Raw genomic sequence first — 24,995 nt, 5'->3', positions numbered from 1 at the left:
TGAAATAAACACAGTTATTTTCTAACCAGTTTTGCATTTCCCCCAAGATTAAAAGATATAACTAATATACTTTTAATGAGCTGATTGAATTACTACATATTTTATCATGACATAAATAGTTGTGTTAATTTTGTAACTGTTTATTTTTAACCAGGAAAGCATAAATTCAGATGTGGAAAAATGACATGCAATATAATAAATTAGGAAATCTTAAAGAGTCTTATTCTTCTATATTCATTGCTATTTCTTACACACAATTCATAATTTCTCAGATTTTTTATTTTTTAAGTTTAGAGTTAAAAATGGTATGTATCTCAGTGTAAACTATATTTATAATTATTTCTTTAGGAGCATTTGTATTAATGCATAAACCCTAATTTACTCAGATGTGGATGCCTCTGAAAGCACCCAAGGCATAGCAAATTTCTTTTAATAGCTGATAAAGGAGCTACCATGTTATAGTTTCAGCAAATTAAATCTATAAAATACACATTTATTGATTAAATTAATAAATATGTTAACATTACATTCGAACGTATTGTAGCTCTCTGCTGTATAAGAATTATTGTCTCATAATGGTGTGTTTCATTTAAATTCCATTATAGATTTATTGTGAAAGAATACTTACAGATAGACTTATTCTTCCTGATTTCTGCAGATATCAGACAACCTCATCAGGATTGAGCTGTTTTTTATGAACTTTTCTGGAGTTTTGCATTTTGTTAATTTTAAAAGCTATCTCTAGAATATTGCACTATTAAAAAGCAATCTAGCCTTGGGAAGACCAGAATTGAGTAAGCATGCATTTAGCTTTTCAGTGTCAAACAGTGGCTGTATATAAACACACTGCTACTTTACAGATTCGTTTAACACTCTCACAACTGAAAACTATAATCTTTTAAACATTTCAGATGATGTCCACAAATATAAGCCAGTTTGGGCAAGTGATTAAGTCAAATCAAGGAGTAAATTTAGCATGGGTTCACTCAAGTATCATAATACAAAATCACATATGTTTATGCAGGTTTTTAATCATGTATTCTTTGTAATTTGTAATATCTTTGATATGCATGCACTTTTAAGATGCAAGTATTTGTAACTGTTTTAATACTGTGTACAGAAGCTCCTTCTGTTTAGCTAAAGTAAATATAGAACAAAAGTTAATTCAATCGCGAAATTCCTGGGGTAGACAATACAGTTGTGGCTTTCCTGTCTTTAGTGTGGCAGTATTTCTAATGGTTTGAAAAATCAGCCCCATAAATGTATGTACAGAGATGGTGGAACAGTCTTTTTCAGACGTGAACACCTCAAATAGTAATGAACAAAATCTAAATATTTAGAAGAAAATCATTAAAGGTTGAATAAATCACACAATAAAGTAAACAAATGATCCTTTAAGATAATTAACCCATACTTTTCTCAAAATGTTCTTATATAACAGCAAATATATTAATATACAGACCAAGTCTAGCTTACTCAAAACATTTAAATTGAGTGGCTTTACTTGAATTTATAATGAGAATTTCTGATTATTCATTCAGACCTGTCACCAATATACAAAGTTTCAATGCATTATATACATGTGAAAAGTAATATTTCCAAGATTATACTATCAAATAATGTGGAAGAAGACTAAAGTTTCCAAAATTGAATAATCTAGAAAAAAATGAATTGCCAGTGATCAATGAACAACAGCAACAAACTAGAAAGTATATTTTCTGTTCCTTATTACTAATTTCACTCCAAACGAAGTTTTTTTTTTTTGTGGTACGCGGGCCTCTCACTATTGTGGCCTCTCCCGCTGCGGAGCAGAGGCTCTGGACGCTCAGGGTCAGCGGCCATGGCTCTCGGGCCTAGCCGCTCCGCGGCATGTGGGATCTTCCCGGACCGGGGCACGAACCCGTGTCCCCTGTATCGGCAGGCGGACTCTCAACCACTGTGCCACCAGGGAAGCCCCCAAATGAAGTTTTTAAACAACTTGTTAATTTGAATTCAAAACCTGTCTTGAGTAAGCGATTATGATAGCATGTGAGTTTTTTGGATTTGTAAGAGATACTCTTTCCTACTTACTGAAAGTTTCACAGTCACTTAAAAAATAGCACTTTCATTTTTTGAAATGTGAACTAAGAGAAATGAATCCAGTCTTCACTGTGAATTGAAACTTAAAGTTCATAGCTAAGAAAAAGGCAATCCCAAGCAATTTCTTAAGAAGCACAAAATTATTCTTGAACCTTTTTTTTGACTAAAGTACTTGTTTTCAGCATCTTCTCACCTTTGAGTGCAGACAGATTCTAGACTTACACCGCTCCTCCCCAACACACACAGCTTTTTGTAACACTTCTCTCCTTATTTGAGAACTTGTAGATCAAGGACATATTATTGACATTTTAAATGTATAACTATCTTTATATTTCAGCTAAAAAGATAACACTAATTATGTTTGAACTGTCTGGAGAAAAATAACTTGGAGCATCCATGTTTCCTCTTAGAGTGAGCTCTAGCAGGTTTTCATGTGTCTCTTCCATCCATCCATGAAATGTGGACATTTTAATACATCTCTTATTTAACCAATCTAAAAGATGAAACAACAAATTACAACTATATGATGACAGGCCAGAATGAATATAAAAGATCACTCATGTCATTATAACTTTGTAAATCTATCCTTAACAGCTTCTCTTTAAGGAGATCAATTTGGATTTAGAGTAAGACCCAACAACTCCAATATAAACTGCTGTGATTAACTATTAAAAATATTTCTTTCTCATCAATAATATTGAATCAGTAAGGTAAACAAAAGTTTAATCTAGCTTCACATGATTCTTTCATGACAAAAGTGATAACAATTTGATATGCTTTGCTGTCTTTTGGATATAGATTTGCAAAGTTCTAAGCTGAAGATAATTTATTTGCTCAGCATTTGAAATTGGACAATTATTAACTGATTATTAAAAGTTTATCTATTACCAAATTTTGGTCTCAGATAAGTCCTGCAATATTGATTTCTATGATTATTATTTAGAAGGTATTGCCTGACCAGTTCAGACAATATGATTTTAAAAATTACCACTATTACACTAGTATGTACATGATATGCTGGGTATTAGCTAATACTCAACAGTTTCTATGTGTCAGATATAGTAATGCCCCATTTATTTTTCCCTATAATATCCTTCAAAATCTGGCTGGCTCTTTTTATATAAAAACTCTCTTCAATAATACAGATTTTTAAAAAAATAGGTTTACTTTACTTTACTTTTGAAACTTAGTATCTTAAATTCTTTATATCTCCCTGAATTTGGAGTCAGTTTGAGCTATTTTAAAAGTTAAAGTAATATATTGACAAGAGTGGTCCTTGAAAATACCAAATGCTTTCAAAATTCCACGTTGGGGAATAATGGGGAAAGCAGGTGTTCACTGTTAGAAAAGAGTTTAGTTACACAAGGTGGAATATATTGTCAATACCAGGCACTGTAAGGGTAGCTACCATATGCAAATATGGGCCATCCCAGCATCTTTGGCAACTGGGTAAGCTGTGCAAAAGTCCATTGCTGAAGACTCATTCTACCGTTAGAAATACCCAGAGTTCTGACACTCTTTCTTAGCTGGTGGTTCAGAAGAAATTGGAAAACAGCAGACAGATTTAACTACTTGCTGCTAGATTGGTTTGCTTGTTGTAGATCATGTCTTTTTGTTACTTTTGGTTCTTTTTCAAGAAATATTTATTGGATTTCTGATCAATGGTGTGTGCTAGGGTAAAGCTTGGGAATATAACAATGAAAAGATACAATTGCACTTAAGAGGCTTATGGGGTTTTTTGCTATTTGAAGTACACTTTGATTTAATTAATCCACTCAGGCAAATTTAATGCTTGGTCACTCATTTTATTTTCACACATGTCCAATTTTGATATTGTGCATATAATTCTCTTTAAGAGAAGAGGAGGGCTGTCAAATTCCTCAGAATATAGATAGGTCAGTAAAGAAAGTATTTTCTATCTAGAGAGTTAAAGGATGACTATTAAGAGAAATGGAGGAACCAGGACGGTTCTGCTAATAAAGTCATAATAATTCTCAGAGTGATGATTTAGTTGACATCTGATTGTGTGGTGATTTTGTTTGTTTGCTTCAATGTTAGCTTTTTTCAATGGAAACATTTTTAATGGGTTATGCCTTTTGATTTTTAGGAATTAAAATTAATAAAAAATCATATTAACATTGCAAAAATGCACTTTATTAATTTAATTTTCTTATTCTATCATGTATTTATTGAGGGCCTTCCGTGCACCAGGTACTTTTGTTGGTGGTACAGGTGCATTAGTGAATCAAACAACACAAATCCTTGCCTATTGTTGCTTATACTGGAATTCATTATTACAGGAATTTCAGGAATTATTGCATTATTACAGGAATTATTATCCTGTAAGTTGAATGATCCCTGTAACCAGAATTAGAAGATAGGTTAGGAGTCCACTGACAATGTTTATAACCCACACTCCTAGGTTGAAAAGTTTGAATATTTTCATTTCCTTGAAAATGGATAAAAAGAAACTAAGATTATTATTTTGAAATTTTACAAGTTTTCCCTATGGCCTAAATAATCAGGATCTTTAAAAAACACTTTTTAATAATTTTACGAAACTTTCTTAAATGTACTCTTGTGTGTGTGTGTGTGTGTGTGTGTGTGTGTGTGTGTGACTTCAGAAGATACACTTCTATTTGTGTTTCTCTGTAGAGTAATTTCTAATTAAAAAGCTTATTTCACCTTCTAGGCCTGGTTAACTCCAAAACAAGTTTTAGTCCCCTTATAGATCAAGAGATTGATTTATTGTCCATTTGGACACCAAACTTCAAGTTTTCTGAATTTTATCCCAGTATTATGTCTTAGTCTTGGAATATATTAGTGAGCCTTTATTTACAGTAGTTCAGATGCCTTTGCTGAGCAGCAAGTTAGTATTGTACTTTCAATTTTTACTCAGGATCACTATAAATATTTTTTAAAAAAGCATTTCTAAAGCTTTGCAAAACTGTAACTGCTGACGTTGTCCATAAAGGCAGGGGCAAAAGGTTTATTATCTTTGCATCTACATGGATTTGCACATAGTATGTTTTTTCAATTAACTTTTTCCTCAAATTCTCTTTAAATTTACATTTATGTGACAGAATTCTTTTTACTGACAAGAGATATTTTATTCTCCTCACAAACTAGAATGCTTTTTATTATTGGATCATGCCAGAAAAAGCAGAATCATATTGCCAGTTATAGTAACCATATTAAATCCAGATGTCTGTTACCATTATTTCCACTCCACTCCTGTACATTGATTATTTTAATCTTTATTTTAGGCTGTCTTCTGTTCCTCTGTTTTGGTAGTCAAAGATACTAGTTATAATAAGGTTTCTGAAGCAGTCCTCGGATTTTGCTTTAAAATTAGATTTTATAATCTAAATATACTATTCTAAACATCCTGCCTCCAAACTTTGTTCTTTAGTCTGTGGTCACTTTCCTTTTGAATTAAAATTGAGTACAATCTGAATCTTACCAAGATTTTTTTAATATAATCACTTATGTTGAAACACCAAGATATTTTATATTTAAAATGTAAAGATAACCCAGGTTACTCTTGAACTTTGGGCTTTTAAGAATAATTTCTCCTATGTTCTGGACAGAATTAAAGAATGGAACTCACTTTCTCTTCATTTTTTCTAATCAGTTCTATCATTAGGTAGTAGCATTTAACTTCCTCTTTATTGGTAGGACAAGATTGTATTGACAGGATCAAGCAGGAGATTAGTTCCCTCTGCAGTATAACCTCCTCAGAGGAATACAAACCCTCATTAAGATGGAAAACACTTAAAGCTGTAATTCAGAGGCACTGTATTGCCTGATCAGCTAAATAAAATAAATAATGACAAGGACCCTCTGGAATACAGGTTTAGCAGAGTTAAATGACTAAAAAGTTTCACTTCTAAGGCCAGTCTTACAATGTGATTTAAAACAAGGAAGCCCATTTTTTTTTTTAAGAATAAGAAAGGTGAAAAAGTACAATAATAATGCATTACTAACATACTAAATAATGAAAATCTCTTATAAGCAGACTTAATAAGCAGCTCATAAGGTTAAAAAAATAAAATAAAATAAAGAGGAATTCAAGTCAGTGCATGTTCCAAAACCTTACAATCAATGCGCATGACAGAGTTTTAAGCATTAGAGGCCAAAGGATTACTATGCCAGTTGATCCTTCATCATCTGGTCATAAACAAAGGTGTTTAAGAGGATAATAGTAGTATATTGTAAAATTTAGAAGACTAATGAATGGAAATCCATCTGCAGTTATTTAAATAATTTTCAAACCACCATATTGAAAAGAATTTAAGGTAGTTGTTAACCCACCCAAACGTTTGTTTTTCAAATTCAAAAGGAAGTCTCTGAATGGGTAACCTCAGGTTTCTGCGATGCCTGGAGTTGAAAGGGTTTTTTTTATTTTTTTTTTATTTTTACTTTAGGGATTAGCGTTACTTTTAGCTTTTTATAAATTAGTTTTACTTTCTTAAGGGAAAAATGAAAGAATTATCAATTCATAAGGAAAAGAAAAACTTAGTTTTTGGTTTAATTCCTAGATAGACTTAGTGATAAATTGCGTAGCTAAAAGTCAGAATGATTTTATTCCCATTTCAACATATTACTGTTTATTTGAACAGATGCACAGACAAAGGTAAAGCAATCACTTCTCTATACCCCTGGTGAAATATAGAAAAAAAGAGTGGCAAAATCCTACCTATTTATATGGAATATGGTACACATTATGTAAAACATGCAAAATTTTATACCTTGATGAATATCTTGACATCTTTACATAATAAAATGCCAAATTCTACTCCATTAGGCTATTTAAAAATTCAATACCTTTAAATAAACAATGTCTAGATTATGGAAGAGCAATTTTAGGTCATTTGAAATCTAAAAGTACAGATCATAACTAGAATTTAATTAAAGCCATAAATTAATAAATCATTACTAAAGTGAGGATGTAAATCATTGAATAATGGAACTCATTCTTTTATTAAATTTGGCTATATACTATATGTAGGTCATGAACATTCAAAGATGAAAATCCATATGCACATGCATATAAGATGATGCATTATATTATCCATATGTGTTTGAATAAGCTTTCAAACTGAATACTTGAGTTTAACTGGTGCTCTTAAAAAGCTATACCTTTAAAATTATTTTTGCTATATCCAGGGATCTTCCTTGCCAAAAGTTACTATAAAATATAACATATATGTATATTTTTAGCAGTAGTCCTGAGTTTTCACACTATTGTTCTTTAAAATAATCTCATTAGAAATGATCCTCATATTCTTGTCATTATTTGGCATGTTTGGGAACATAAGAAAACTGACTTTATATAAAAATTTATGATTACATTTCAACAGAATATTAAAGTCATCTCATTCCACTGAAATGTTATTATTTCTCCCACTGTGAGATACCAATTCTGTTTTATGTATGTGGGATAGTATTTTTTTCTTTTAGTAAAACTATAAAGCAATTTATAACAAGATCGAGTAATCAAGCCTATTGAATTAATCTTACAGTATCTCTGAACAGCAGATAGGTAAATTAAATCAGTCTGATCGTGAGTATACTTTTTAGCCCAATAAATAACACACACAAGCTGAAAACCTTAGTTTTCTGATTTTTTTAGTTTATGGTACATGTCTCAAAAGATATTAAACTGAATCACATTTAGTTGATTAGGATATAATCTTTATTGAAAACATTAAATTATATGGAGCAGATATGCTTTGAAAACCCATAATATGAAAACCTGTATGATGAAAACTCATAATATGTAGTTACTCAGATCCCTTGCTTATAATAGCCTGAGATAAAATTATCCCATTTTAATTTTATTTTCTATTTTTATTATTTATATTGTCCATTTAAAATTTTTATTTTGTTCAAAAGCATTTCAGTAAGTGACAACAAAAATCCTAATAAATAACCTTCAATATGCAATTAGTTCTAATTAGGCTGTAGTGTGGTGTAACAGGGAGAGCTTGGTTTTCAGTTTGACTTCAAGAGAAATGCCATTTAAAGCTTGCTCTGCTGCATGTTTATTCACCTTGAACCTCAGTCATCTAAATAAGCAAATGGTGATAATAATATATACCACACTGTGCAGCTTGGGGGTAAAATAAGGAAATATTGGTAAAATGCTTGGCATATCAAACGAACTCAATAAATGTTTATTTTGTTGTGAAGGAAATAAGTATAGCATGTCATTTTCATCATCACTGTCTTCCCCCCACCCCTCCACCCCGACCGTATAGGGTTTGGAGGGGCTTCAGATAAAGTTATCCCTAGAATATGACCTTCCAAAGCGGGAGGGGCAAGCCATTCAACTGCTGTTTCTATATTATTATTCTTTAAATTCAACAGTTGCAGTACTATGTAAGACACTGTACTTGTTAACGAGAAGAGGGTATGTGTTTGACTTTCGCCGTGAACTCTCATTCATTTTGTCTATCTTCTGAAACCATGAATAATGGAACATAAATGAAAAGATTCCTAGTTGTCCACAATTGTGTGTGAGATCATGATAATACCTTATATTTTTACCTAAAGCTAGTACAGTAATTAATAACGATACTTTCATATCCTTGTTCTTAACAATTTTTGAAGGTTAAGAATGCTTTGCTTTGATACTACTTGAACATGTCATTTATGATTATGATTTGGACACAGAAACCATGACCTCAGAACTCCATTTCTCTCTTTTCTCCGCTATCAAAGTCTTTGCCATCCTGAAGCATAGCTCAGATGCAAACTCCTTCGTAAAACGTTCTTTATTTGCACATCGAAGAAGTTTTCTTAATCTTGCCATCCATATCACATTAATTACACCTCAATTTAGTACTTAATTAATCATCATTTATTCATTCACTCAGACAATACTTATTAAGCAACTTTATTTCAGGCACTTTGCTAACTGTACTCAGCTGTCATTAAAATAGGAATGATTATTGTCCTCCTAAAACAAAGTTTATTTGGAGGCAGGGGAGGTATGCAGGCAAATAGATAAAATATACATATAAATATGCAGTGTAAATGTGCTATAATAGAGGAAGTAATGGCTTCGTAAACTATGACCAGTCAACCTGAAAGGGTCACAGAGGCTTTGTGGAGGAAGTCACAACCAAGGCTGAAGTTCAAAGATAGGGTAGGGTTGGGCAGGTGAAGGGATCCAAGTAGAAATCAGGTTCAGGTGCAGTAAACTGCATAAGCAAAGATGCTGAGGATAGGGAGAAAGTGAGGTAAGTTTGTGGAATACAACTATGACTGAAACAGTTGATGTTTAGTTGATAATGGTGCTGGCATACACACGGCGGGGCATATGGATGAAGAGTTAAGCAAGGGAAGACAATTTTATAAATTTTCTTAGAGTTTGGATGTTATCCAGAGGGCAAAAGCATAATTATATAAGTGGGGTAAAACTGTTGTACGTTCACATTTATCTTTTTTAGTAAGATAACTTTTGCAGTTAAAAGAAGAGATTGGAGAGAGTCACAGGGGTGATAGGATGACCAATTATGAAGCTATTGCAGTAATTCAGTGAAGAGGCAACCGTGAGACTGTTGGGGGTACAGAATGACCCAGTTAAGTAAAGTGGGTATGGAAGAAAGTGATAGATTTGATTCATAGTGTTACATGGAGGGGGGGACCCCTTCAGGGCCCAAGAATGGGCTCTTGTCTAACACTCGGAAATGAATTCTCCGAGGAGGCACACATGCTGACAAAGCAAGAGACTTGCTTGGGAAGCGGCGTCCTGGCGGAAAGCAGGAGGGTAAGGCAACCCAGGAGGACTGCTCTGCCACGTGGCTCTCGGGTTTTATGGTGGTGGGGTTAGTTTCCGGGTTGTCTCTGGCCAATCCTCCTGACTCAGGGTCTTTCTGGGTGGCGCGCGCATCTCTCAGCCGAGAGGGATTCCAGCGCAAAGGATCCTGGGAGCTTGGAAGGACACATCGTCTCCTCCCTCCGTTTAGCCCCGCCAGAGAATTCTTCCAGGTTAGTTTTATCAGACATACTGTGGGCTGGCGTGTCCTCCCTCCTTTCAGCCCCTCCTGAATTCTCCCAGTTAGTTTTCAGCGGCGTACTGGGACCTCCTGTTGCAACACAGCTCAGACCAGCGGTTATCAGCGTGCCTAGCGGAGGCTGGCGGTTTCGGTCCGTGGTTCCCTCACAACAGGAGGAAGAACGCCTAGAATTTGGAATTTGGAAGGCAGAGGAAAGTAGGATTTGGGCTTAAAGATTTGAGTGGATGGGGCTTCTCTGGTGGCGCAGTGGTTGAGAGTCCGCCTGCCGATGCAGGGGACACGGGTTCGTGCCCTGGTCCGGGAAGATCCCCCTTGCCGCGGAGCGGCTGAGCCTGCGCGTCCGGAGCCTGTGCTCCGCAACGAGAGAGGCCACAACAGTGAGAGGCCCGCGTACCGCAAAAAAAAAAAAAAAAAAAAAAGATTTGAGTGAATGGAAGTATCTATCATTTTTATCATTTTTAAGATAAGGGACCAGAAAAAGAAACAAATGGAAGAATGTTGATTTTCAGTTGACGGGGGTATTGGTTTTTGACAGAGGGGACCATAGGCAGTGGGTCCCACCTTACACACGGCCTTCCTCAGTTAATTCTAAATTTCTGAGGACAGAAGTGGTATTTTTAGTGATACCTGTGGTTTACCTCCATCTCAAAACGTATCAGAGTATTTTGCACATTGTAAATAATAAATAAGATTTACTCTTTTATGCTTATTTTCTATATTAAATAGGAATATAAACAATGAATAACTGTGGAAAAACCTATTAAAAATTTACAGTTAAAATATGTTTTAACTTTTCCATCATTCATTCACTTATACAATGTTATATTTAACAGTTATTTACTGCAGAGCTAGCATTTATTTCAATACATAATAAAATAATTACCATATATTATGTAATATATGATAATACAATAATATGTTTTATATTTGAATAGAATTTGGGACCGTTTTATACAGATATACTTATTTTATAATAATAAAATGATTCTAAAATTTATACTTAGAATAATATGTTACATTTAATTACTTGGAAGAATGTGGCTTTTAAATGAATACAGTCACTTTGGGAATTGGAGACTTTATTTTGAAGATTGAAAGTTTTATATTTACACATTTTAGTATTAGTGATTATGAATGTTAAGGAGCTATTTTATAGAGAAATGCAGTAGTTGCTCAAATCGAGAAATTTAGAGAATGGGTATATGACCTTGGCAAATCAGTCAGTTTTCCTTAGATTTTGTTCTAAGGGATTGAGAGAGAGAGAGAGAGAAAGAGATACTGACTAGAATATGTGGTAACATATAAACAATTGGTGAATCTAGTTGAAGGATATATGTGTGTACTGTACTAGTCTCTTAGCTCTTCTGTGGGTTTTACATTTTTCAAAATAAAAAAAGAAATATATTTGACACAATTACTTATGAAACTTCTTTGCATTTGCAAGGTCCCAAGTGGATTTTATTCCCTAAGAAAATACTTTAGATATGTTAGCAATAAAAATCAGTCCAAATGCAGACATAAAAGAAGAAATCATACAGCATGCAATGTTAATTATTTAACGAATAGGAATCATTAACATTGAAATACCAACTAGATATTGGATAATGAAATAATGTGGTCTAAATGATGAGCCTCAATGATGTTACACACAATTCTAAAGGATATATCAGTGATGCTTAGTCTTCTTTTTACCTTTATAGTTTCAGGTATACTAGAAATTCAGTTTCAATATGATAGGACATATTTTATAAATTTCAGTAGTTTATGAATTTCAAATACACATGGTATGTCAGTATTTTAGATAAAAGTAGTGCACTACTAGCCTGGAATAGGATTACAGAGAGCTAATGAGGAAGAATAATTATATACAAGAATATATATGTATTATAATATTATGTGTATTTATGATGTATTTTATGTATTAGTGTGTATTACTATATATGTAACATCTTCTTGGTGTGTTTTCTTCTGTACAGATTCTCAAGGCCATTGGGTATTTGCAAGTAATAATGTTGTGTGAGTTGATAATGTTCTCACTAAATTTTATTTTATGAGAAAAAATTTGTTATGAGTAGGCCATGTACTAAAGATGTATTTTTAAACAGTATGATAATTCACTATTTTTACTTCCTTTTAGTTTATGAAAAGAAAAACTTGATCAATACCACTTTTTAACATGAACTCAAGTTTTTGTTTTGTTTTTAATGTTTTGTTGTGTTTTGATCTTCAATCTCTTTTATTCTTCATAAAATACACCCTTACATGTTCTGGAAAATATTGTGCATTGACATTGTTATTTCCTTAGTTGTTTGCTTAGGCACTTATCCAGGAATAGTAAGTTCAAGATCATTGTGCATTACCCCTGCACTCCAGGGAGTGGAATTGATGAATTCACTTACTTAATCATTTTCACTTTCTTTCATTGTACCTCATGATTTCTTTTCCTAGCAATACTTCTAAGTTTAGCTGTTTACTTCAGCAGTGAACTCCAAATGTCCTCAAAGGAATGCTACTGGTAATTGTCACTGGTAATCTGTATCATAAAGTTATCATATTATAAAGGCCATTCAGGAATAATTTTAAAATTAGTACTCATATACAAAGGTGATTCAAATGTGCATTTACCTGCTTTTGTGACAAACTAGGCTAATGAAGTCCTGTTGTTCCTGAATATTGAGCCTAATGGCCACTTGTCCTAAGGATCTTTGGAAGCCTAAATACATAAATGTGTTAATGTATTTTAACACTACGTTTCTTCCTGTTTTGTAACTCTTCAAAGTTATTTCTCAAAGAAGGCTTCTGTAGAACTGTTGGGTATCATAGTTCGGTTTATTGTACATCCCTTTAAAAAGACCTTATAATGATTTCAGTAGTTCCCCCAAATTAATTTAAACTTGAACAGGATTGTTATTCCCATGTGCTAATAAACTGTTCTTTCAGAAAAACTGATTTCTGAACATAAGTGGGAACATGTATCCATATCGGAAGTTGAAGAAACAGAAATAATTAAAACCTAACACTAACATTTTTAGGTAGTTCCCCTGTACACAATTTAGGAACATCTTTCCATTTTCTTATATGTTAATATTAGGGAATATGAGGACCATGAAACATCTTCAATATATTTGGTAAAGAAAATAATAAAAGCAGTTGTTCTGGGTAATTATATATTGAAAAATGACAGAATTTTAAAATAGGACCTTCAATGTCAACTAGGTCAGTCATATCCTACTTTCACAACATGCTGTTTCTTAACAAAGTCATGTACTTCACCACAAAGAGTAGGGTTTAATTTGATGGTATATAATTACATGATTTCCTGTAAGTATGAAATATGCTTTGAAACACTCCTAGTGTCCTTACATGCTATAGGTGCTTTTCTACGTGCTTTATATAAGTTTTTGGTAACAATGATTAATTTGCTACCTTGAATATATTTGATCAGCAGAATAAAAATGTGTGTTTCACAAAGATAAGAAATATTTATTAACCATTTGGGGATTATACCATACCATCACACATAATAATAATTCTTAGTTTATGAATGAAAATGAAATATACTGTTTTTAAGGTAAATAGTATTGCTTCCACATAAGGAAAACAATATGTAAAAAAATCTATTTTCTTCATCAGAACTGGAAGTTATGATCTGAATCATTTGACAGTGCTATATTTATACAAGTAATTGATGGGGATACAGGATCTTTTAACTCCTACTCCAAAGTATTTTTATTATGTGATATTGTCCTTTCTTATGATAAATCATTGTTAAAACATCTTCACTTGTAAGATGTCCTCTGTTATTTACAGACGAGGGCATATTTTAATCATCACATTTTAAAATCACCACATAAACAACTCATATGATTGGGGCAAATCAGATCGTATGTGGGTATTGAACCTTTTAATTGTGTAGAGGGTAAGACTGAATCTAAAGACCTAGGTCAGCCATATTGTATCACTGTTTTGAGATAGTTTTTAGTGGCAAAATTGCTGTATACCTCTCATATTGAAATAATTCAGGATTAAATTGTGAATTACAGGGTTACAACTAACAGCAAATTAAAATTATCAATCGCCATAACCAAACACCAGAGACATATGGCAACTGTCATAGTTAAAATATTTTACTTAATACTGTGCATTTTGATGGCTTCCTAAAGAGATTTTGCTGACCCAAAATGCTCACAACCAAACTTTCTTGCTAGTCAGAATTTCTATAATGCATGGTTCTATGTGTTATAAATAATAATTTTGAAAAAGTTTGGTGGGATGGAAAGTAAAATTGAAATTCAAATATTTGTAGAATATTTTGCATAGCATATAAACTGCATCAGTTGCTTTGTGTAAGGTCATTTATACTATATCACATTGGGATGACACCTCTTTGTTACTTTGGTTTTGAATGCCTATAAAATTAATGTATGTGTTTTCATAGTTTATGTATAATCTATATTGTTTTAGTTTGTGTATGTATATGAATTTTGTAGGTATGCCTGTTTATCTTATGAATAAGACACAGATGTCCATTTAAATCTTTTAAATGTGCTAGAAATAATTATAATTCTGTTTAAATAATCAAGGAAGTTTTTCCCTAATAGAATAATGTTAAAAATAACTAAGCAAAAATGCATACCTCTACTCCCACCCACCCCCACATCCACCCATCCACGCATCTAAATATATTGCTAGAAATAGATAAATGATAGAGGCATAGATACACACACTTATTTATTTACTTGTTTATGTATTCTTAGACCCACAGTTTCATTCCATCTCAGTTTATCTATATTTTAATCCATTTTAAAGCCTTTTTCTAATAAGTAAACAATAAAATACATGTATTAAAATTTATAACACAATTTATTAAGTAAACATATTCAATATTTCTTTTGAAAGTGTCCAGTGTTATAAAACATTTAAGCTGAAAAAATAATTATGAGTCAAAACTTCTGCTGGTTGTTGCTCAGTGGGTTTAGTGATCCACTGTATAATGCTGTCCTGACAAGGCTTGCTGTAACTCAGTGACTTATTTTCCAATAAATACAAAAAGAACCAAAGTATGAAAGATACACAGCTCTGAAAAAAAGAAATTATTTCAGTTTATTTGTTAATCACTTTTGCTATTATCTGATTTAAAACACTGATATTAGATTTTTGAAAAAGGATTTGCCACTTCAGTACCTTAATTGCTAGAAAAGAATCTTCCAGGGGCTAACTAATTGCCTGTGTGTTTTGTCTAGGTGTTGAGGGAAAGCTAAGAGAATGAAGGCTCTAAGTCCCCAGTGGAAGCATGATATGGCGGAGCAGAGCTGGTGCTGAATTGTTCTCTCTGATGGCTCTATGGGAGTGGATAGCACTGAGTCTTCATTGCTGGGTTTTAGCAGTTGCTGCTGTTTCGGATCAGCATGCCACAAGCCCCTTCGACTGGCTCCTCTCTGATAAGGGACCCTTCCATCGTTCACAGGAATACACAGATTTTGTGGACAGAAGCCGGCAGGGATATAGCACAAGATACAAGATATACAGGTATGAAGCAAAGGGAAAGCAATTACAGATATCTTCCTTGAAGGTGGTGGATAACTAAGTTGCTCTAAGGGAAAGTTTCAGGTGGGAAAGGGTTATTATCAGAAGGGTTATTATTGACCATTCACCATGGTAATGTTTTCTGGTTATTTAAAAGTATTTCTTGGAGATGTAACTTCTTATGGAAAAACTGGATAATGGTGACCACAAGTGCAGAACTCCCAAATTCTTCACTGCTAAACTGCCGTAAAGTAAGTTTCAGTTAACTCTGAGGCTGAGTTTATCATTTTAAATACTCAAAATTTTAAAAGGAAATTTCTTGAATGGCCTTTCCTTTCTACCTTGTATCAGGATTTGTTACCTTTTTTAGCTTAAGTGGAAATGGTGTCTTCTACTTAGTCACTGAGAAGTTGAGTCACCTCATCCTTTTTTACCTACAAGGTAATTGCACATTCAGAACCTGGAGGAAATGGCCAGGGAATACAAAGGAAATGCAGATAAATAGGATGCGGTAACAAAGGCCGAGAAAAAGGAGGAGGCTGAGATATATGGCCTTTAACTTCTACAGTTATTCTGTTTGAATCTAAATAAGTTACAAAAAAGGAGTCATACTCCACCCAAGCCTAGTGAATCCATTAAGTAGAGGGGTATACAAGTGGTTGCCTGAATGGATTAGATTGCCTTGATCTATGCCATAAAGAATGTTTTATGAAGGTTATCATTTTGGTTTGTTTCTTCATGGTAGAAATGTACAATTCCCAGTGACTGGTTTAGATGTATGCAGAAGCAAAACTTAGTTTTGTTTTTGTGCCTGTATCTATGTAGATCCTGTTATATAAATATTTTGTTTTATATGTGCACCAGAGGGCACTGTGCTTCTGGTCTGTATGCAGTCTTTTATACAGCATTGTGAGAAATGTATAAATCCTATCAGCCATGCATATTTACAGAAGAGACTGAGGGGTACTGAACACGTTCCATATAGCATCACACAATTATTGCTCTGTGTGTGTGTGCACACGCTTAAATAAGAAATCCTTTAGTCCAGGTAGTCAGGGCCTGGTCACAAGTCTACAAAAAAGACATTCTACTTTTTTAAATGAAATGACAAATACTAAAGATTTCTTTCTGACATGCAGCAGGAAAGTCAATATATTATGAGTACAGCTGTATTCAGTTTTACATGTGTTTGTGGGTTTAGCCAGCTTTCTTTCACAAATTGAGGCTACTTCAATTTCATACTGTGAGAATGTCTTCTATTTCAGCATTCTTCAAGAGGATTTTTAACAGTCTGTCAAACAGACTGATGCCAGAGCGTGTCTCCATGATCTATGGGCATCGCTGTTGGGAGGTCTGAGTTGTTGTCTTGTGTGTGATTGTTGTGGTTCGGCTTATCGGTTGATCAGCTATGAGTTGCAAACATGGCTTGACATGTGTTTAGAGGTTCTAAGCTGAATGAAAGAGACATTTTTTGGATCACCACAGTGGAAGGTAATGAAACATAATGCCTTGGGATTTGTTTGCTAGGCTCGTGCATTCCCTGTAGTTTTCATGGGACTCTATTCTTAAACACCTTCAGTAACCCTCTATTCTTCATCCTTCCTATGTCTTTACCTTTGTGACTTGAATAAACGTGGATGGAAATTGTTTATTTATAAACAATGGAATAAGATGTCCCTGTCCTCCTGCCTGGACCAGACTACAACTTATATAACCTTTGAAACATTGGCTAATGATGCTATGATCACTGATGGTTGCTATAAAATGGGCAGTATAATATACTCATGAGGACTCTTTTGCCTTGGCACTGTGAGATATTTCATCTGTCCCACTAGTATTTCTCCAAATTTCAGAGAATGCTATCCACTTATCCATATGATATAATGGATCTGAGTTCTTCCTGGTGAAGTTGACCTTGTTTTTGAGATATTAGAACATCTCAAATGGTTTTTGGCTTTATTTTGTTATTACTTTTGTTTTTAATATTTGTCTCAAAAATAATTATTAGAGACTTTATGTTTCACAAATGTTTACTCTAGTTATATAATTGGTGAATCTCTAAGACATATAGATGAAAAATTAGTATTTTTCCATATTAAGCACTAGATTTATCATTTTAAAAGACCACATAATTTTGAAAAGTGATCAGCCAAATTCTACTAGTGCTTATTATTACTGTCATAAGCTTCTTTATGCTAGGTATTTCGTTGACATAATTCCTGAAATTCTTTAGTTACGAATGTAAAACATATTAAGCCTGTTAAAATAATTAGGTCAAATTTCTTTCAGTTGTCTGTTTTCATTTTATCTTCTTCTTCAGTAACATATTTTTCTTTTCACTTCAAATACAGAACAGCAAGCTCATAACAACTGAACATTACTAGAACCATAGTCAGGGCTTAAAGAAAAAAAGTACCACTTTTTCTTGATAGGCTGCATTTTTGTCAACTGTCAAAGCTTATGTTTTAAATTGAAGTGTATTATAAAGTATTTTTAGGTTTTATTCTGAAGCTACATTATGACATAAGAGGTGATTATTTTATGAGCAGATCATTGAATTGAAAGCATAGAATGAGCTTGCTAACACTTAAATTGTTATTTGGTTAAATATTAAAAGTTGGATTTTCTGCCATCTTTTAGCTAAAGATTGATAATGGAACTTAGGGTAGGCATTTTAAGTAAGTGTTCTACTCTTAGACAGTGGGCTATGCCTAGAGAAATTGTGCCCCATTTGAAGCATAGAATAGGAGCACACTTGGCCCCTTAATAAGCTGGAGCCTTGTGACTACAGCTATTATGTTCTCGAAACACCCTCAGGCAGTATGCCTACCAGCAAATGCATAATTTTTTCCAGCACGCGGAAATCCTCATTCTTTTAATAAGTTATGGAGTTCTGGATGAGGGACACCCTTTTAGTAATCCAGACACCATTATCTTGAACCACAGATATGAATTCTAAGGTCAGATGGGTGGTGATTTTTATTCCCATAAAAGAGACATTTCACATATGTAAATCTTAAGATACATTGCTAGAAAATAAAAGTCTTTTTTTTTTTGGCCTAACTTCTACCAATCTTTGCCTAACCACATGTGCAAGTGAATTATGTGGGAAATGATGATGCTTTTCTTACAACTTTTTAAAATAATATTAAGATATGTCATATTACTGCCACTTAGCTTGCTTCTTCAGAGCAATTTTTCAAAGCAAAATTTGAGTGAGAATAGGAAAAAATTGAAATAAACATGATGCCTCATGGGTCTTCCTGGTAACGTTCCCTGAGAAAAATTTTATTTAAAGAAAAGTCTTGGAAAGGATAAGTCAACCTAGAAAAAAATAAGTGTATGGACACTTCATGACAGGGGTTTAATGAAATAGTGTGTGGGGATGAGGTGGGAGCTTTTGAGTAAATAGTTCTGGAATTTGGGTAGCCATATGAGAAAAACAGAAGTGAGGTCTCTTTCCAATACCATATACACAAATCTGCTTTATATGGAATAAGGATCTAAATAAAAAAGGCAAAAATATTAAGTTTCTAGAAGAAAACAGAGGAAAGCACTTTCAGATATGTAAGGATTTCTTAGAATACAAGGTATTAAACAACCAAAAAACCCTGATCAGTTCAGGTATGTTAACATTAACAGGAGTGTAGCCACCAGCAGTATCCTGGATAAATCTCCCAAGCAGAATGTAAAGTGAAAGAAACACAACAGGAGAACTTTGTACATAGTATGAGTCTATTATATGAGGTTCACAAAACAGATACAACTAATTTACACTGTTTAGATATGCATAACTAAAGACGGTTGGTAAAACCTTAAAGAAAAAAAAAGCAAGGAAATGACTATAATAAAAAGCAAGGAAATGACTATAATAAAAATCAAGATAGCAGTTATCTCCAAGAGGAAAGGAGAAGGATGGGATTTTTAGGGGAGAACATGAGGGATTTCTAAAATGACAATACTCAATTTCTTAAACTGGATAGTTGTTACAGTGGTGTTAATTAGACCCTAAATATTTTAGACAATTATTCGTATAGATTTTATATTTCATAAAATAAAATATTTAAAAAGTAAGTGAATGTTGTGTCAGCTTTGAATTGAAAAACTGGAGTCCTCAAATTAAGTATATTAATTAATCTCTTTGAATTATTCGCCAGTTCAATATTTACTATTAAAGTTTATGAAGCCCTTTTATATTCCATAGAAATGTTCAATATGTGAGTAAGATATGCCCCAATACAAAATTATATTTTGGTATATATACATACATTCTTATACAAAAGTAAAATTTTTGCTTGTTGTTGTTTACAAAGACCTTCCATTTTTTCATATGTGATTTTAACTGTAGCCTTTTATTGATGGTATTATTATATCAATTTCAAAAAGTTAACATTCAGAGATTTTAAATAGCATGTCTATAAACAGTAAATGTTAAAAAATAATTAAAACCCATATTTAAAAATTTAAATTAAATAATCATCTTACCACAATTAAAAAAAACAAAAACAAAAGCCCCCATAGACAACTGACTACATCTTTGGAATTAAATCTTCTGATATGTAAAAACAACTCTATTGGACAACTCGTGTTTCCTTCTGTGCTCACATATATTAGTCAGTTTTGCTTAGTAAATATATCCTTGATCTAATCTACATCCTTTGTTGTTGACAGAGATCTAATAAAACTGTGTTAGATTGTTACAGTCAAGGCTCCTGGTGAATCAGACCTCTCTATCTCAACAGCCTTGTGTATTCCCTCCATTATTGGCTTTGGGCTTGGCCTTCCCTTGTCAATGTAACATCAGCAAATATGATGCAAGCAGAAGCTTATAAAAGTGCTTGTGCACTGGGTTTGCCCTGAATCTGATCTGAAACCACCCTGTGAAGTTCAGTCTGGACCAGTAGAGCAGGAGAGGCCACATGGAGCAGAGAGGAACCAGGCCAGTTGATGTCCTTTGGACCTGATAGCCACCAGACAGAAACAATCACTGGACAAGTGAGACCATCTTATGATAGTCAACCTAGCTGAACTGGTAGAAAATAGAAACCACATTAGTGACCCTAGGCATACTGGAAGAACCAAACAGCTGAGCCCAGCCAGTACTGCTCATTCATTCACAGAATCATTAATAAACAGCCACAAAATCTTGGTCTAAGCCTCTAAGTTTTGGGAAGGTTTTCTGTGTACTGCATATAATTGAAACAAGTATTTTTCATCAGGAATATAAATTGGGCAGGTATTTATTAATGATATAAATAATGTGAAATGGTAATTATATCATTTATGAAGAGCTTTATTTAAGAATATATACAAGTGTTTTTAAATGTACAGTGCTGTATATGAACTGTATCTGAATAAAACTGGAAGAAAAAAAAAGAACATGGAAATAAAACTACAGAGAAGATAAAAAAAAGAATGTATACAGTTTTTTAAATAAAAAAAGAAGGGGATTCTAGTTTACAATGTCTTCTAAATAGCAATTCCTTACAGAATCACTTCAAATTTCCTACTAAAATAGTATGAATCCATGGGGGTAAGGGGGACTGAAAACTCAAAACAACACAATCACTATGGTTGGTATTCAACTCTCTGCCAGAATATGAGAGGCATTTCAGTGGTTATAAGAATCAATGATTAGCAAACATAGTTTAGTGCTTAAGATAGAGCAAGCCTAATAGTCTTGACAAAGGTGACACTTACCTTAAATACAGGTGGGAACTACATCATTACTATCAGCTACCTACTCAGAAACCCAGAGTTGTCACCTAATAGAAACTATGCAGTCCTCTCTCTACTGCAGAACCCTGCTTTGTGATGTAACCAAAGTATAAATAATCATCTTTCTTTCCCACTACATTTGGTTATAGCAGTTCCCAAGAATAGCATGGTAGGTAGAGATTTTGCCAGATAAATATGTCCTATGCAATATTTGGGAAATACTTATACTAAAAAATAAAAATTAAATTCTAATAAGTTAGAATTTTAAAAATTTAAATTCTAATTTAACTGGTTGCCATATATTTTATTTGCAAAATCTGGCCACTCTAAGGAGGAAGTAAGTGATTATTGACATTGATGATTATGTATCAGTGACAAGGACTCTCAGAAGTAAATTTGGAACAGGAAAGGAAAGAGCCCAGAATGCAGTAAATAGAGTTTCTCATGCACTTTTTTTGTTTAGACTTTCAGAGAAATTAATGTCCCTGTAAATCCTGCCTTAGAAGAAGACAGCCACACGTTGACAATTAAGCCCAAACCTCTACACTTCAGTGCACTTTCCAGCAAGCCAAAGAGTGAGCGAGAAAAAATGACACACACACTCTGTCTCTTAGCAGATCTTGGTATTGGCAGATCTCTCTATTCCACATGATATAAATAAAATATAATATTGTAATAGCACCTTTGGGCTTGCAGTGCATAACTCTGTGTCTGTCACATTGTAGGGAGGTTATCTTCACTGAAGGAAGAAAGGAACAAATAAAAAATGGCAGAACAAAAGAAATAAAGATTTATCATAAAGATTCGGTGGAAGAAATCGCCACTTTATGCTCCCCCCCAACCAATACACACATACACAAGCATATACACACATGCACGCTTGGTCTTATCAATAGGTTGTAAGAAAGTATGACATCTACAAAACAGAAGAGATGGTAAGGAAAGAAAACTTTGAAAATAAAAAGGAATTGTGTAGGGTAAGGTAATACTGCAAATAAATTTAGCAACAGGAATAAAATCCACATTAAAAACCATGACACACAGAGTTAAGTGTAAAAACTGCAAATATGTTTATGAAGTTGCATGGAAATGTTAAAATACAATTTTTGGAAGACAGTATTTAACATGAAAGATAGTGATTAAGTTTAAATCATTTGGGTTTATAAGCTCAGACAATATAAATAAATATCTAGAAGAAGGGCCATGTTAAAGATCAAGTACAGTCTTTGAAACGTTTAAGTGGAGAGTTAAAATTTATATTTATTTAAATTCTGAAAATAGGAACTGGAAGAAATAAGTTTAAATGTTATTGCAAACCTTAAGGATAAAAACAGGTAGATATAAAAAGCAGCATTATATCTTAAATTTCCCTGCTACATATGAAAACAAACATACAAAAATTTAAAGATTAAATAAAACTGATAAACATAACTTAAAACAAGGTGACTGCAGAAAAGTATAGTTAATGTAACGAATGTAAATATTTCAAGCTCTGAAAATAACTATTGTAATTGGATTAAAACATTTACTTAAATATGCTACTTATAACAAAGTTACCTAAAACAAAATTACACCTAGGAGAAAAGGCCATAAAATGTAAAAAGATGATCAATTATCTTAAAATCCCTATAATACTACCTAATGAATAGTATATTATACTAGATCTTCTAAAAGCAATTGAACAAAATATAACTGTAACATGAGATTTTAATTTACCATTCTTATTCTGCATGGATAAAATAGACCACAAAAAAAGTAGTGTAGGGGTGGGGAAAGGCAGATAATTTGAGTATTGAATTTAGTACAATTGTACTAAATTTTGTACCTAACATGTATACTTCTTAAGAACATACATGGGATACTTATAAAAAAACTTTAAACACAATATATCCCTACATTTTAGGGGTGTTGAAATGTAACCACGTAACCTTAAAACGAATATTCAGAATGTAAATTTAAAGCAATTAATTCAACTATTGGCTCATAAAGTTGCAAATTCAAAAATATTTAATGACATTAAATATGATTTATTTTCAAAGATATTGAATATTATGAAGCATTCTTTCCTATTCTTTCAATTACAAAGTTAAATAAAACATAAAACCCCCAAAAGTTAAAATCAGAAAGTAGGGTTTGTGATTTTTCCCATGATCTTACTTTTTTAGTGTATAAACATGTAGGATATAAAGATTACAAGTAAATGTTTCCAATGTATCACTGGTTGGAAAGTTTTATAGATTTTTCCTTACATTTTTGTATAATAGTATGTGAAATTCATATGACCGGGCAAAATACTAAATGTCATTAAAATATTAGGATGAGACATATGTTACTTGAAAAACCACTTCCAAATAATTAACAGTAAAATTATGAGAATTTACCAGGATTATTTAAATAAAAGTTTTAAAAAATGAGGTATATTTTCTCTTTGAGCGTTAACACCTAGTTTAAAAATAATTGTAATAAAACAGCTTTATATCACAAGTAAGAACTATAAAATGAGTCAGTAGTGTTCTATGGAACATATATATAGTGTAGACTAAAAGGGGTAAAGATGGAACTAAATACTGTGCTTTCATTATGTGATTGTGCTTTCACATGTTGTTTAATTTTCCAGACAACCCTCATATAAAAATTCCCAATTTACAGATTAACAAAATAAAAACATAAACCTGTTGCCCTTTTGTTTACCCCTCCTATCCCTGAATATCTGTCCTTAAACTTATGCTATTGCTCTAAAATCACCTGTTGACTCCTCTGAACTATGAATGCCTTGGAGGCAGGACCTTTCTGCTTTCTATTTAAAATTTTATATACCTTATTTTATTTCTATATTTTTATTTGTCTTTATATTCCTAGAGAGAGCAGTTGCTCAGTCATCAAAAGCATCGGCTTTAGATTTGGGCTGCTTGGTTTCAAAGCCAGCCCTCATCCCATTGAAAATATCCTCTCTTGAATGTAAGCAAGGAGACACGAATTGTTTCTGTTTTTGTCACTAACCAACTGTGTTACCTCAGATTTAGAAACTAATTTCTCAGACCTCAGTATCCTCTTTTGTAAAATTAAGGGTGCTCTAGATCTCTAAAGATCTTTGTGTTATAAACTTCAAAGCTTGTAAGCCCAAAAGCAAAATGGAAAATGTCAGAACAAATACATGGCATGAAAACAAAAATCAACTCTTGTTAATTCTTCTATCTACATTCTTCTGTCTTTTGTAAAAGTCACTTATAAATGCTTTTAAAAAATAATATCTAAGAATGTCTCATATTACTCTGTGTTCATTTGTACTTAAACATAAATTATGTAATAATTTCCCTTTTCTTCATCACTCCAATTCTTTTCTATTTTGTATATGTTATATTGAAGAGGCTATACAGAGAATAAAGCTATTTTTCTTAGTTGGTTGATTTTCCATAAATCCTTCCATTAGTCTGTTAGCACATTTTACAGTCAGGGATAAATTAAGGAGAGTATTCTAGGTAGTGATTTTATAAATAAATAACCTAAATTAATTGAATACATCTATTAAACAACTCTATTTACATCTCTAATTTTGAGATTAAGCCATAAAATAAATTTAAATTTTTGTTACTTAATTCTAATTCATAATCAGATATCCATATGAATTCATATTTTATTCTTTAG

At 32.8% G+C, this 24,995-nt stretch overlaps 1 protein-coding gene across 4 annotated transcripts in view; it reads left to right on the top strand.

Moving 5' to 3' along the window:
- Window positions 1-24,995, top strand: part of BRINP3 (BMP/retinoic acid inducible neural specific 3) — a 418,441-nt gene that overhangs the window by 7,222 nt on the left and 386,224 nt on the right. For all 4 annotated transcript variants that reach the window (XM_067729760.1, XM_067729758.1, XM_067729761.1 and 1 more), the window contains one exon: window positions 15,350-15,635. In XM_067729760.1, the coding sequence (XP_067585861.1) occupies window positions 15,400-15,635 (236 nt within the window). In that variant the 5' untranslated portion in view covers window positions 15,350-15,399. The remainder of the gene's footprint in view (window positions 1-15,349; window positions 15,636-24,995) is intronic.

The sequence above is a fragment of the Pseudorca crassidens genome, chromosome 2 (genome assembly GCF_039906515.1).
Source record: "Pseudorca crassidens isolate mPseCra1 chromosome 2, mPseCra1.hap1, whole genome shotgun sequence".
NCBI classification, from domain to species: domain Eukaryota; kingdom Metazoa; phylum Chordata; class Mammalia; order Artiodactyla; family Delphinidae; genus Pseudorca; species Pseudorca crassidens.
Note: the sequence above shows the minus strand (reverse complement) of the source record. Positions and strands in the feature narration are given on the sequence as shown.